This window comes from Schistocerca serialis, chromosome 3, assembly GCF_023864345.2.
Source record: "Schistocerca serialis cubense isolate TAMUIC-IGC-003099 chromosome 3, iqSchSeri2.2, whole genome shotgun sequence".
NCBI classification, from domain to species: domain Eukaryota; kingdom Metazoa; phylum Arthropoda; class Insecta; order Orthoptera; family Acrididae; genus Schistocerca; species Schistocerca serialis.
In genome coordinates this window covers 1013596685-1013612233 of record NC_064640.1, presented here as the reverse complement: position 1 = coordinate 1013612233, position 15549 = coordinate 1013596685, and the positions used below count along the sequence as shown (strand labels likewise).

General features: G+C 38.5%; 1 protein-coding gene across 1 annotated transcript in view; it reads left to right on the top strand.

Annotated features, from left to right (window-relative positions):
* LOC126471473 (eukaryotic translation initiation factor 2D) overlaps positions 1-15549 on the top strand; it is a 199777-nt gene that overhangs the window by 94107 nt on the left and 90121 nt on the right. Inside the window, exon 2 of the mRNA XM_050099669.1 lies at positions 1932-3104. Coding sequence (XP_049955626.1) covers positions 1932-3104 — 1173 coding nt within the window. The remainder of the gene's footprint in view (positions 1-1931; positions 3105-15549) is intronic.

The window sequence follows — 15549 nt, the reverse complement described above, 5'->3', positions numbered from 1 at the left end:
ACTTGTATTTGTGAAAAACAATATCTGTTCTTTGTTAGTGTCACTAGATTGTGAAATGATGACTCCCCCTCCACCACACCCTGTCTCCTCCTGCCCTTCATGTAAGAGTTTCACAACTTTTATTGCTCTTGATAAACAATGTCCTCTCTATTACATTCCAATAACTGGTTAAAAAAAATCTCTAAAATCATTCAGAGATTTAGTTTATGAATTGATCCTCATGAATCAATCTTGGAAATGTTCCTACTTTTAACCATAGTGCTTTCCACAGATTGACTGTACCAGTACCTGATAAAAATCATTGTTTCAAACAGAGTAACTAAGCAGTGTATAAATTATTTATTATTTGGCTGGTGTTGGATACTAACCCATCATTAGGATTACTGGCAGTAATCGCGTCCAAGTTGGTGTGATTTCTGGCAGTAATCGCACTCAAGTTGGTGTCATGCATGTTGCTTACCAGTTGTCAGTATTAATTTTTTCAGGGGAGAAACTTTAAAACTATAACCATGTAAATACATGGCATATTGTTAAAATCATGAGATAGCGCAAACAGCTCATGCTAGCTTCAGTAGAAAACAAATTGTACTGAATATGTTTGTCCTGGTGCTCCACAGTGTATATTGTTATAGCTCACGTGAGCAATTGGTAAACATGTGCCTCAGTCATACCATCAGCATACTACTGAAAATGTTGTTTCTCTACTTGCAAAAAATCAGATTCATACTTGGAAACTACCAGTCCAAGTCTAGCAATCATGTGGTTCATAACTTAAAAAGACTGACCAGAAAACTGCAATAAATTTTGAGGAGCATGCTTCTTGGACCATTTTGTAGCAGTCTCTCATATTAAGATGTGGTTATACATTTTCGTAGAGTTCTGTCCTGCAAATGTCAGCATGTAGCAGCTATTTCATAGTGATCTCAGGCATGGAACTAGGTAAGGAAAGAAATACTTTCAAGAAAGCTGCTGCATTACATTGCAACTATATAAGCATATGGCATACTTTGAATAATAATTTTTACAAGCAGTCTCTTGCAAACACTTTCAGATTCAAGGAACTTGGGATGTCCTGTGCCATCCCACAGACAACTTTTTAAAATATTTTATGCCAGAGTACAGAACTACAGTCAAAATTACTGACAAATGTACAATTTAAATTTTACTACCATCAACAAATGTGATTACAGTGATTGTGAAATTGTTGTGGTCTGCGTAGAAACTTTTGGTGTTCAGTATGTTCTCAACTACACTTATAATACGATACGTTATTACTGGATTTGGCCATACATTGGCCATCTTCCTAGAATGTATAAGAAAAATGAGTAATGACTATTGTTGTATTACAAAGGTGATAGTGTCTAAAATTTAAAAAAAGTGGGTTTTACAATACATGGGTCACTCTCCTTTATAGACAGAATGTTGTTTTTGAGAAATTTTAACAACTTCCTAGTGCCTTTTCAGGTATCTTCTGATATTATTAATTTATAGCAAGATTATGTGATTGTCAAGTTAATGTATTAGCTGTTTGGTGAGGTTTTTAGTTTGGGAAGCAAGTGTTACCATTTCTCTGACAGATAGAGAGTTGTAGATGCACCACTATTTGAAAATGGGGAGGTAAGAATGGAATAATATTTGATGTATCCCATAGTTAATTCAATGTATGCAACTTGTAGAATGTGTTGAAGTTTGACCTTGCTCATCTTTTGCTACCTGTGTAAAGGGAGTGTGGGGAGAGATGGTGCCATTAATGCTACACAAAACTTCTCTCTAGTTTTTGTTGCGGGGTACCTCACTGAGGTCACAGTTTTATTTTTTTAAACTACTTGTAACTCTCACTCTCTCTTTGTTAATTCTAATGTATTATACCTTCCAGCTTCAATTTTAATATTAGTAATACAATGTTTACTACATTTCCTTTTCTTTTTCAGAAAAAAGCTGCGATTTGAGATCTTGAAAAATTTTCCACAGTTGAAGGAGGAAGATGTCTTATCTATAATACCAAATAAGGAGGCAGCATCTGTTGTGAAAGTCTTCACGCACTCAAAGGATTTAGTCATGGTTTACTTTGCTGTAAATAATCCAATTGTATTTGAATATGAAGGTGTTCTTTTCCCAACAGTATATTTACTGTGGCAATTTCCAGAACTTCTGTACTGTTTCACAACATGGCCACAGGTGTTCCCAAAACTGGCTGGTGGAGCTGACCTCATGTTACCTGGTGTGATTTTGCAAGGTGAATTCAATGCAAAGTCATATGGCAACTTGCAGAAAGGAGAAAGAGTTGCTATTAACACAACAACCAACCTTGCTCCAGTTGCTGTTGGTATGACATATCTCTCAAGCACAGACATGTTTCTTTGTGGCAAGAGAGGAAAAGCAGTGCGCGTTCTGCATTTTCTGGGGGATGACTTGTGGGCCCAAGGTACAAAAACAGCAGTTCCAAATTTGGGACCTCCCAGTGGATTTGCATGTGAAAAAGAGGAAGAAGAACATGATTCTTTGCAAAAAGATAATTTGGTGTCACAGATTAGTGAAATTGTCATAGACTCACCAAAGCCTGAATCATCATGTAGTTGTGAAACAGAAAAGGCAGATGAGGAATTTTCTATAACAAATACAAATACCCTCACAGATGAAGTTTGTGAAGAAACTTCTGAACAGTCAGAAAAAGATAGCGATGAAAAGGAACTTATGGACGAGCTGATAATGTACTGTTTTCTTAAAGCATTGAAAACGACAGCAAAGAAAGCAGAGTACCCAATGCTGGCAAGCACATTTTGTAAGCAGCATTTATTACCTGCCTGCCCTCCTGGTAGGACACTTGATGTCAAAAAAACGAGCTACAAGAAACTGTCAAAGTTTTTGGTTGAAATGGACGCAATCAATATAATCAAAGTTAAGGAACTTACCAAAGGTGTCCAACGAATTATGAGTATTGATCTTAGCCACCCAAGATTTAGGGAATTTGTGTATGCTGAAGAAGATAACTGCACATCCCAGCCAGAAACTAAAGATCAAGGTTGCAAAGGAAGCCCAGAAATAAAAGAGATGTATGTGGTGACTGCTGCTGTCCTACCTTTGTTTAGGCATTTTGGATATGTGTGAGTATAAATTAAAAAAAAAATACATATTTTATGCATGCAAGGACCAAAGTTAAACTGTTAAATAATTATGTACATGATTCTGTCAAACCATAGCTGCTTATGTCTACCCCATCAAGGGGCTCAACCTTTGTAAGTATTGTAAGTATGCATGTTGTGGCACCTGTACTCGAGGTCAAGTGAGGGACCACACCCTGCCACCTCCCCTCCCAGGTGTGTCTCTCTCTCTCTCTCTCTCTCTCTCTCTCTCTCTCTCTCTCTCTCTCTCTCTCTCTCTCTCTCTCTCTCTCTCTCTCAGGCAAATATAGTGTAGTCAGGTGTTTTTCTTTCAAGAAAATGATAAAAAAAGTCAGTATTATGCAGGTTTTTTATGGCGTCAGGACTGGGAATTTTGTATGGCTACTTACAAATTGCCAGTCGTCTTCCAAAATAATACTAAAAATACTCCATACCTCCAGTTGTTAACCCCCCCCCCCCCCCCCCCTCTCCCCATAAACTATCATACGAGCACCTTTGTATGCATATGATGAGCATGGGTCCATGAGCCATTGGAGTACTTCTTTCTTTTCTGTACTAAAACTCACACCTCCATCTGTTATGTTCTGTTGCTTACATTCTCCTTGCTCCCATGTCCATGACAGCGTGGATTCTACACAGATGCTGTTTTGATTCATCCTGTTTTCCCTTCCCTTTGAATTCTAAGGGGGAGGGCACCCAGTGAACTTTCTGCATAAGCCATGGAGTGTGTGCTCACTTTATTTGGGGCACCAAGAGTCCAGAAAACACCCACTGTGCCAGGTGGTTGTTGCCTTGCGTATGTGTTGGTGACACCATAATAATATATTTTTAAAATTTTTATTAAATTATTTCTCAAAAACAAATATTTTACATCAGTTTATATTTCTGATTCTGAAAATTATTTTAATTTTCTCCTGTCATATGAGGATTTTTCAAAAAAATATGATCTATTTGAAAGATTTAAGTAAAGATAGTAGAAGTTTATTGTCTCATAACATACAATTTCAAGCCATTGACTTAAAAGCACAGGAGACTCATCAAAACACAAAAACTGGTTTACAATTTTCCTTATAATACCAGTAATATAATATACAGCACTGAATAATTACTTAATGAAGCAATTAATAATTTTTCTTCAAAAGTAACAGACTTTTAAGATTAATAGTCCTAAGTACTTGCTCTCTCCTGCTCAAATTTTCAGATAGTCATTTATGAATTCTTCTACTGGATAGTAACATTTCTGCACTAGTTTCTCATACAAGGATTTTTTAAGTGTTTCTAAATTTATGCTGAGCAATTCTCTTCCTTTCACTTTGTTATAAATTTTCATGCCCTTATAATGTGGAGTTTGAGCATAAAGTTTCAAATGGTGTGTTGGCAGCATAAAATTATTTTGATTTCTGGTGTTGTAATCATGTTGAAAATGATTTGCTGTAAATAAATCAGGGTTACTGTGTAAAAAGATAATCAGCTGATAAATACTAAAACAAATTTTCAATTGAGGACTATATTTTTATAAATACTGTTTTATTTTTGTAGATATATACAAAAAATATTACAAACAATTGTCTGGACAACATTATGAATACTCTGTTACATACAATTTTCAAACTTTCTCTTTTTTGTTTTCCACACAGAACTTCCATCTTCATTGTCCCACTTCTGTATTCAGCAATAGTCAGCCATCATACTTTCATTCAGGCTCCCCTGCTACCACTTCTGTATCTCCTTAATACTATGGTGGAAGCATTATCCTTGCTCTTCACTTCAGTATAAGGTCTCAGATTTTCAGGGAAGTAGTCTGTATGTATGTTGAGGAAGTTGTACTCATGTTACAGCAATATATCTGGAAACTTTTTTAACATAGTTTTATCAGTGTTCTTGTAATTTGGATGTTTTTTGTGTTTTTATTCCCTAGCAAGTTTTCAGTAGCAGACCTGAAGGCAATCCTTATAAACTGCTTTATCACGCCAAATTTGGTATGTAGTAGTGGTCTACAAGCTGTCCATCCAAGGTGGTGGTAGCCCCAGGCACAAAAATCTGCAATTTAGTCAGACCTTTATACTTCAATGCTTCTGCTTGGCTCCACTATACACTCACATAAAAAATAGAGCATTTTCATGAACCCATCTTGCTGTCTTAATAAATTTTATTTCATCATGGAAAAGCTGTAAATGATAGAAGAAAGCAAGAAAGCTAAGAGCAGTTTCAAAGTTAATGTGACAAAGGCAGCTAAGAACACACTTTTATTTTTATTTATGTTATATCATGCAGACCATTGTAACCTGCAATAAAATGGATAATACTCTCCCAAGCTGATGAACTTGAGATCCCAAACATTTCTTTGGATAGGTATGGTAATTAAGATAGTGGCCACTACAACTGTGTGTCTGTTCTGCCCTTTGCTACATCAAGGAAGGACAGATAGTGCTGCCAAATTGAGGATGATTTTGAATGGTAATATTTTCTTGACAATGAAATCCCAATTATTTGTAAAACACATTGAGAACATATTTGGAGAGGTGGCAGCATTGAATAGATAGATGGGTAGCAGCTCTTGCCTTAATAAGACAACAAACTTTGCATGATCGCAAATCTTCATTTATTGTACTGCTTTTACAGTTACTATCATCCCCCCCCCCCTCCCCCAAAAGAAAAAGCTTAAACAAGACAAGAGATATTATTTTCCAAAATGGTGTGGCCCTACAATCAGATGAAAAATTATATACCAATCTCAAACTGTTCAAAAAGGGGGAGGGGTTCAGTATAGCTGCTTGATTACTGCTAGCCTTTGTGGTTGAGCCTTCATCTGTGGCAGAGTTGAGGGTTGTTCAAAGGTGTAGCAGGCAGTGTAAGACTTTCCAGGGGGCTGATCAACAGACCTATCTAGTTCATCTGACAACCAATTTCGAATGCTGTCTGTTGTTAAATAGATGAGGTAAAGGAAGAGTTCTATGACCAACTAAAACAAACAATTGAGAGCACACCAACTAGAAATATCAGGATAGTGCTGGGAGATTTTAATGGAAAAGCAGGAAAAGAAGAATTCTACATACCAACTATAGGAAGGCACAGTTTACATGATGAGGCCAATGAGAATGGTTAAAGGATGACCAACTTAGCTATATCAAAGAAACTGAGAGCACGTTCTTACTTCAAACACAAGAGAATACATAATGGAACGTGGTGCTCACCGGATGGAAAAACCATCAACCAGATAGATCACATCTTGGTGGACCAGTGCTATAGCCATAGAGTCATGGACGACAGGTCGTATAGAGGAGCTGACTGTGCATCAGACCACTTCCTCATTGTGTACAGGCTTAAACTCATGTTCACCTACATGCATGAGAAGAAGGGGACACTCGAGCCTGCTTTGAATGTTGAGAAACTACAAGAAAGTGCCATTAAAGAACAATATGCTTTGGAAATCAAAAACTGTTTTGAGGTCCTAGAGACCCTGGAAGCAACAGAGAATGTGGAGGAAAAGTGGAAAAAAATAAAGTCCACGGTACAAAGTGTAGTGGAGGATATATTGGGAAGAAAGAAAATAATGAAGAGGAGGAAATGGTTCAACAAGACATGCCAGAAGGCTACAGAAAAGAGAGGGAAGATGAGGGTGAAGTGGCTAGCTGACAGGGAGAATGAGCAGAAAAGGGAACGTTTTATCAATGTTAGAAGGGAGACAAAGCAAATCCTAAGAGCAGAGAAAAGAATTTATCTAACCAGTTTGCTAGAACAAGTTGAGGCAGAGTGCCAAAACAAGAATTAAAGGCAATTCTTTCAATACATAAAAAATCAGAAATGTGGATTTCAGATACCAACTTTTTTCATTAGAGATAAGAACAGCATCTTGATAAATGACAAAAGAAAGAATTGTAGGAAGATGGAAAGACTACTTCTCAGAACTGTTGAATTGCCCAGACCCAGATGAGATGTTACCTGAAGACACTACGAAGGAAAGATAAAGAAGAATGGGAAGTTAGTGAAGAAGACGTGAAGATCGCATTCAAAGGTCTCAGAAACAACAAAGCCCCAGGAGAGGACAGAATAACATCAGAATTAATCAAGGAGGGAGGTGAGAGCTTATACTTAGAGATATATAAATTGATGCAGTTGATATGGGAGGAGGAGACACTACCAGAAGAATGGCAATCGTCTATAATATGCTCAATATACAAGAAGGGAAACAAAATGGAATGTGGTAACTACAGAGGAATCAGCTTGTTGAATATAACATGTAAGCTACTGTCCATCATTATCCTCAAAAAATTGCAACCATTTGTAGCGAGCAACATTCAGGAGTACCAAGCTGGCTTTCGACCAAACTGATTGACAATAGATCACATTTTCACACTAAGACAATTGTTTGAAAAACACTGGGAATATGATAAAGATATCTACAGCCTGTTTATCAATTCTCAGCGTGCATATGAGAGCATCCACAGGAATAACCTATACAATACAATACAATACAATACAATGCATGACTTCAGAATCCCTGAGAAGCTAGTGTGAATGGTGTAAGCTTGTATGGAAGGGTCAAAGGCAGCAATATGTTTCCGAGGAGCCAGATCAGAAACATTAGAGATTGAGACAGGCCTCAGACAAGGGAATGCTCTCTCATGTGTTCTGTTCAATGTCATCTTAGAGAAAGTAATAAAAGAGTGTAGGCAACAGGAGTGGGCTGGAGTACAGATGGATGGTAACTTCAATTGTCACGCATATGCAGATGACATAGTAGTACTAAGTGAATCAAAGCATGAGTTGAAAGAAATGTGCTCAAAGGGAATCAAGACAAAACAGAGTTCATGCAATTAGGAAGAAGACAAGACCAGGAAGAATTTCTTGAGATCGATGGCAAGAGGTTCAGGAGCGTACACCGGCTCAAATACTTTGGATCTTGATTTACCACGGACAACAACATAAAAAAATGGACATCAAGGAAAGAATAGCGGTGGGAATGAAATGCATGCATTCACTCAGAGACGCTAGGCTCTAAATCGATCTTGGTGAACACTAAGATGAAAATCTACAACACAGTGATATGCCCAGCAGTAATGTATGGTTTAGAAACGTGGAGCATGACTAAGCGAGAAAAGGAAAAACTATTAATATTTGAAAGAAGAGTAATGAGGAAGATATGGGGGCAAGTTTTAGATAACGGAGAATGGAGGAAGAGGAAAAACAAGGAAATCTACCTTCTGATGTGACAACCAACTATCCTTCTGAAGATAAAGAGCAAAAGAATACAATGGGTGGGCCATGTAGCCCATATGCCAGAAGCAAGACAGGCTAAGATGGCACTAGAGGGGAAACCAAACACCAAACGCCCCATTGGACAACCAAGGCAGCACTGGATGGACGACCTGGCGAAGGACCTAGCAGCCCTGGGGATTGAAGACACCTGGAGTAACTGGGCACAAAACAGGAAGGAGTGGAGGCAGTTTGTGGAAGCAGCGTGTGATCTGCAGGGCCTTTGATTCCTGGATGTCTATCTATCTACCCACCCATCTATCTGAGGTTGATAAAAATCCTGAGCCAGATGCAGTCACTTCTCCTGTTTCAGAGCTAGCAACTCAGCCTGCAGTATCTGGGTATAGTAGTATATCTGGGATTACTAGTAGCTGGGGGCTCCATTGTTAGGTGCATAGTGCTGTGCCTTAGGCATATGGTGGCCAAGGAAGGGAAGAACTCGAGTGTGTGCTCTGTGTGCATAGTGGGAGAAGTCATCCCAGATGTGGAATGAGTCCTTCAGTATGCCATGAAGAGCACAGGATGCAGCCAACTGCAGGTGGTGGCTCATGTCAGTACTAATGATATGTGTTGCTTTGGATTGGAAAAGAGTGTCTCTTGTTTACAGTGGCTGTCTAAATTGGCAAAGATGGCCTCTCTTGTTTGCAAGATGAAAGCGGAGCTGACTATCCATACCATCACCAACAAGATTGATTCTAGTCCTTTGGTACAGAGCCAAGTGGAGGGTCTGAATTGGAGGCTTAGACAGTTCTATAGCCATGTAGGCAACAGATTCCTAGAGTAACACCATAAGGTGGTTAGGGTATCAGGTTCCACTTCGTAGATCTGGGGTCCGTTATGTACAGGAGATGGCTGCACAGGTAGTGGGGTGCTGTGTGGAGTGCACTGGAAAGTTTCTTTAGGTTAGAGGATGTTTGAAAAGAACAAACAGGACTTCAGTCTCAAAATATGCAGGTCAAACATGAGAATAGACCTAGGAACCATAGGTGTTATAGTTGTAAATTTTCATGTGTTGTGAAAGAACCAGAGCTCATGGCGCTAATGCAGAACACTGGAGCTTGAATCATTAGAGATACTGAAAGCTGACTATAGCTGGAGATAAGTTCAGCCAAAATTTTACAAAGGACCTAGCAGTGTTTGGAAAGGATAGAGTAAATATGGTTGGTGGTAGCATATTTATTGATGTCAGTGCTTTATCTTGTAGTGGAATTGAATTAGATAGTTCCTTCATGTCATTATGGGTAGAGGTTATACTTGACAACTGGGATAAATTAATAACTGTCTTCTCTCAGTGTTGGCAAAAACACAAGTTTAAAGCTAGTGGCAGGCGTATAACTTCATCCAAAATTGTCCTAAACACTCTCTGAAAATTATTTTGTTCAATTAATTCAAGAAACCACCCAAAAGTATAAATGAGTAGGAAAACATGCTTGACCACTTAGCAACGAAGGATTCGAGGATTAGTGACCACAAGGTCATTGTAGCAATACTGAATACTGTAACATCCAAACCCCCCAAAAAATAAATGTAAAATTCCTTCCAGAGTAACTATGAAAGCACAGACCAAATGTGTCTTGAATTCCAAGAAATAGTATTGACAGCAATTAAGAGATTTATGCCAAATAAATTAATAACATAAACAAAATAAGCATGCTAAATTTAAAGGAACCTAAAATCCCCAAGATTCGCAAAGTTTTACAGGAGCTTGAAATATAGCACAGACTTCAATGTGAGATGCTTTTAATAATTCCCACAGTGAAACTCCTTCTCAAAATCTGTCCACACATTAACAAGTCCAGCAGCTTACTAATGAAGCATAGATGAAATATCAGATCAAATTAACAGTGCAAGTGTGGGAACTATACATTGAGAAGTTTTATACCCACCTATATTGTAAATTGTTTCATTGCATTGTATTATATTTGTAGATGCTTGAAAATGTCCTAATGCAGAAATTGCAATGGTAAAATAAAATTCTAACAGCTGAAAGCAGGGTGAAATCATTTAAAAAGGAAGACAAAAAGTTAGGCAGAGAATTATGCCTTGGACCATTGTCTTATTCTCATAAAACAAATATCAGCAATAACACAGAAATATCACAGCTCATTGTAATTGATGGCAAGTCATTGAGCAAAGTAGAAGAAATTTTTGGCATTCCTCAAGGAATTGGTATAGCCCATGTGCTGTTCCTAATGTGATTCAGGAGACAATCTGTGCAGCCCTCTTAGATTCTTTGCAGATGATGCTATCATTTACTATCTATTAAAGTCATCAGATGGTCAAAACCAATTGCAAAATGACTTGCACAAGAGATCTGCATGCTGCAGAAAGTAGCAGTTGGAACCTAAGTAATGAAAAGTGTGTGATCATTCACATGCATACTAAAAGGAATGTTAAATTTTGGTCTCATAATAAATCACACAAATCTAAATGCTGTCAGTTCAGCTAAATACCTAGAGATAACAATTATGAAAAACTTAAATTGGAATGATCACATAGAGAGTATTGTGGAAAGATGAACCAAAGACTGTTTTTTACACACTTGGAAAATTTCCATTGAAGAAATTGTCAGTGCTACTCTTATCTGTCCTCTGCTAGAGTAATGCTGTGTGTGGGATCCTTACCAGGTAGGATTGTCAGAGGTCATTGAAAAAGTTCAAGGATGGGCAGCTTCTTTTGTACTATTATGAAATGGAGAAAGAGTGTTACAGTTAAGATACACGGAATGGGGTAGCGATCATTAGAACAAGGATGTTTTTTGCTGCAGCAAGATATTTTCACAAACTCTCAATCGCCTACTTTCTCCTTAAAATGCAAAAATATTTTGCCAACACTTGGTTACATAGGGAGAAATGAATGTTGTAATAAAATAAGAGAAATCAGAGCTCACCTGGAAAGATTTAAGTGTTCAGCTTTTCTGTGTACTGTTAGTGTGGAATGGTAGAGAAATAGTGTGAAAGTGGTTCTGCCAGGCACTTAAGTGTGAATTGCAGAGTAATCGTTTACATGTAGAGGTAGAGGCCACATTCAGTACAGACAAAAAACAACCAATTAGACATGGTAGCATTCATCTTAGTAGAAGTGGACTACACTTCCAGAGAAAGTGAGGGTTGTGGTCTACCACACAAAGGAACTAAAGAAATTAGCTGCAAGTGGGCACTGATTTAAATCAATGGGGAAAGTTGAAAATTTGTGCTGGACTGGGATTTGAACAGTACACATTTTGTGTTGGTAATAGTTGTTACTATAACATCATCAAAGTTGTTCATTCCTGACTCTTAATGACACTGTCTTAAAAGGTACCAGGTCTGTTTGTAACCAGGTCATCAAAAATGTTTTTGTTGCTCATCATGTCTCAGACAAATTCTTTGTGGCACCTGTCTAGTGAGTGTTCAATATTACTTCACAAGAGTATACCACTGGTAATGTGCTTAATTTTTTCTCTCCTTCAGGTCTGGGCAAATTGAAACCACTTACCTTAATTAGGGATATTTTCATGCTGTTCAATTTAGTCTGTCTCAGAGTGCCTCTGCCTGAAGTATGTGTATATGAGTTTGCAGTCAGTTTCTTTTTAGACCTCACTTGACTGACTGTTGCTGCTAGTTGCTGTAAAGACTCAATATTCTTAAGATTCTAACTTGTCCTTCATACATACACTCCATGTAATGTTGGAACATCTCTAATTTGGGCTGCTGTCAACTTTCATTTATGATTATTACGTGAGGCTAAGTACACATAAATAATTCATAAACTGCTTTCAATGCAACAGTGTTTTGCTTGGAGTACTCACGGGCCTTTGCCTTTGCCCCACCCAAAAATCAGCTTGAGTTAGTGTGGTAAGCAAATCACAATTGTATGAAGCTTTTGACTTTTAATATATGTAAAGAATAAGTTGAACTGAAAGTAACATTAATTCCCAGAGTGTTTCCTGGAGACTAATGTAGACCATAACTATGATTCTCTTATGTAGTAGTCTCACCAACTGAGTTATGAAGTCTAGATAACAATGATGAAGGTGGGTAGTGATCACACACCCTGCTCTCAAAAGTAGACCACAAGGGCTCAGTAATATTGAGATTGGAACTCATCACCATCATTGGGAAATAAACATTGTACCATGGGATTGACATGATCAGCCAAAATGGTCATGTGATTGTCAGCAATAATGTGGCCTTGTAGAGCAACCATGGGGGCCCATTGAATTCCATAATATGGCTGCCCAAGTCCTGGCATGCTCCACTATTGGGACATAAACTCTACCGGAAGTTGGAAACGATGTGAAACCATTCCTCCATAGTCCAGGTTATGATACTTTGAAATCATGTTTTCAGATTACACCATTTGCATCACAGATATGTGGTTTTAGACTTCCAGCTCATCCAGCAATTTCCAGTGTATGAAGCTCCTTTAATGTTGGTTTGGTGCTAACAGGGTTGGCGAGTGTGACATTATTGCAGTGACATTTTCAGCTGTCGTCCTCTTACTTTTTTGTCACAACCCTCTCCAATCTGTCATGATCACTCAGCACGTACCTTCATCTGCATTGTGACTTAGCAAATGATGTTTTTCTACTTTCCCTGTATGCGGTATAGCTCTTAGATTCGGTGCCTCTTGAAACACCAAACACTTCGGCTATCTTGTTTACAGAAGCATTCATCATAGGAACACCAACAATTTGCCCATATTCAAATTCCCTTAGCTCCATCCTAATGCACTTGCAATTACCCAAACCACTGATCTGACCATGATTGACACTCTCACCATATTGAGGACACTGCACAGGTGCCATTCATGGTCAAATACAAGAGTGCAACCTGCAGGCTTGGCTAGCATCTCCATTTATGTTCAAACATGCATTTTTTCTGGTGTTTCAATATTTTTGTCTAACCCCTGTACTTCACTTTGATGTGATGTACACTCTTTGACATAAAACTCGACCGGCGGCCGGCCGCTTCAGAGGCTAAGTCCGCGCCGATCGCGACATGCGACAATAAAACTGGCCAACTCGCTAATTCTCGAAGTCCGGTTATCTGCACAATCTGGCAACACTGCAGACTGCGGCACTTCCTGGAGGAAAACTTGTCCCATGATAGAGAAACACTAGGCTGATTACGCCTGTGGTCTAGCGGTAGCGTGCGTTGTTTCTGTTCGTAATGTCAGTAGATCGAGAGCAGCTGGCATAAAATATTTTTATAGCCTCTTCTGTCTGAATGCTGAAGACGTGAATGTAATGGTAGCGCAGGTTCAATCTATTTCGCTTTCTGACACACCGATATCAAAATTTTATCCAGTAACGATTTTGCAGCAGATTTCCTGCAGACTGTCCTCCTCTGGACGCCGTATGCGGCAAAGCTCCGGGATCCATTTGCTGGCTACCGGCAGCGGCCGTGGCGACAGCAGCGGCGCTGCACTCCCCCGTTCTTTATCGAAAGCGCCTGCTCCCGCTCATCGCTTTTGATGATTTAAAACGCTTTATTATTAAATGTTGCTCCACAGAAAATTTCTACGATTTCCATTCACGCTCAAAAGCAACGGAGACAGACGCCCTGATTAGTAGGCGGGTATTATATTACATTAATCGGCAAGAGCTGAGTATGGCCCGAAATTAATTTTATAGACTGGGACGAAATTAAACCACCTCGCTACATTCGATGAATTTATAAATGCTTCATACCTCGTTTCTTTTCCTTTCAAACTCAATTATTTGTGCAACTTTTGGTCAATGTTCGGATGTTTTCGTCAAGCCGGGGTGAGCGTCTGTGGTGTAAAGTGTATTACAGTTCTTGTTTCATTCCTTATGGTAACTCTATGCGATAAACTGTGTGAATAACTTGCAATGCATGCTCTGTAGCAGTGCAGGAACACTGCACATTTGGAGTTCCATGTATGGGTTCATGAAGTATTTAATGTTGATCGGAAGTGATAGTTAAGGTCATCAGGTTTAGACCAGAAAAATTTGTCGTTTTGGAGGTTTCAGAGAACGGAAAGGAATTGCTAACGCCGGTGTTAGAAAATGTCTACAGTTAAATGCTATTGCAAAAATTTAGAAGAGGGGAACTAAATTAATCAACATATGCACTTCATAAACAACCTTCTGACATGTTAGACCTATATGACGAACAAAACTCAAATTTATATCGTTGACAGTCGCTTTGAATCTTTCCAGGATCTATTTTACAGTGAAGCACCTTGGCATTTGCAAAGCACACAGCCATGATATTAACTTAATTTACTAAGTCGAATCGGACGAAGATTGATGTTTAAAGGCATTCTTCAGATTTCGTATAAAGAATTTTTACTAGCCGTTTGCAACTCCATTAATTAAAATGGAAAATAAAAGGTTGTAGTCAGCGGCTTCCACCGAGATTGGAACTGCTATGTCATACAGTACGACCACCGCAACGCACAAGGGAACCTCTTTTTTTTTAATTTTGCTTTTTTTCTTTTACTTTTTTTGACGATTACCCCTTTTTTTCTCTCTCATTTTAAAGGCCCTTACGAAAATGGCAATAAAAAAGAAACTAAGTGCCACCGCCACTTTCCATCCAATAACAAAAAAAAAAAAAAAAAAAAAAAAAAAAAAAAAAAATCTGGTCCACTTCAGGCGTTGGCTCCTGACTAAACCTACCCCAAGAGCTGCCTATATACCAGGGGAATATATAGGAATTAAAGGTTAGGGCTCTCATTACAAACAAAACAAAATCTTCCTTCTTCTGAATTTTATATTTATTTTGATTTTTGTTTTGTTTATATTTGTTGTGTAATTGTCTGTATTTTGGGTGGCGGACAACGACATAATGACGGTCGTTGAGATATGTCCAAAAATCGAGTACAGAGTCTACAGTTTGTCCAACTAGGTAGTGAATGGCATGTCCGCGAATCCAATTCACAGCATTGGTCTTTGTCCCAGGAAAATAGTCACGTCCCAGAACTAATAATGAAAGGGAAGTATTCCGATTCAGAATGTCCCGCGTTAGAAAAGCCACAATATGACGAATAACCTCTGAGCTAACGACACACTGGCGACCACAGACGGACTATAGTCACTGCGATGTTGCCTGAGCCTCAAAACGCAACCTTAAAACACACAAACAGGTGTTACTTATGTGAAGAACGCCGTTCTTGGAGTCCAGAAATTAATTATACTTTCTAAGTGTCTCATCTTACAGTG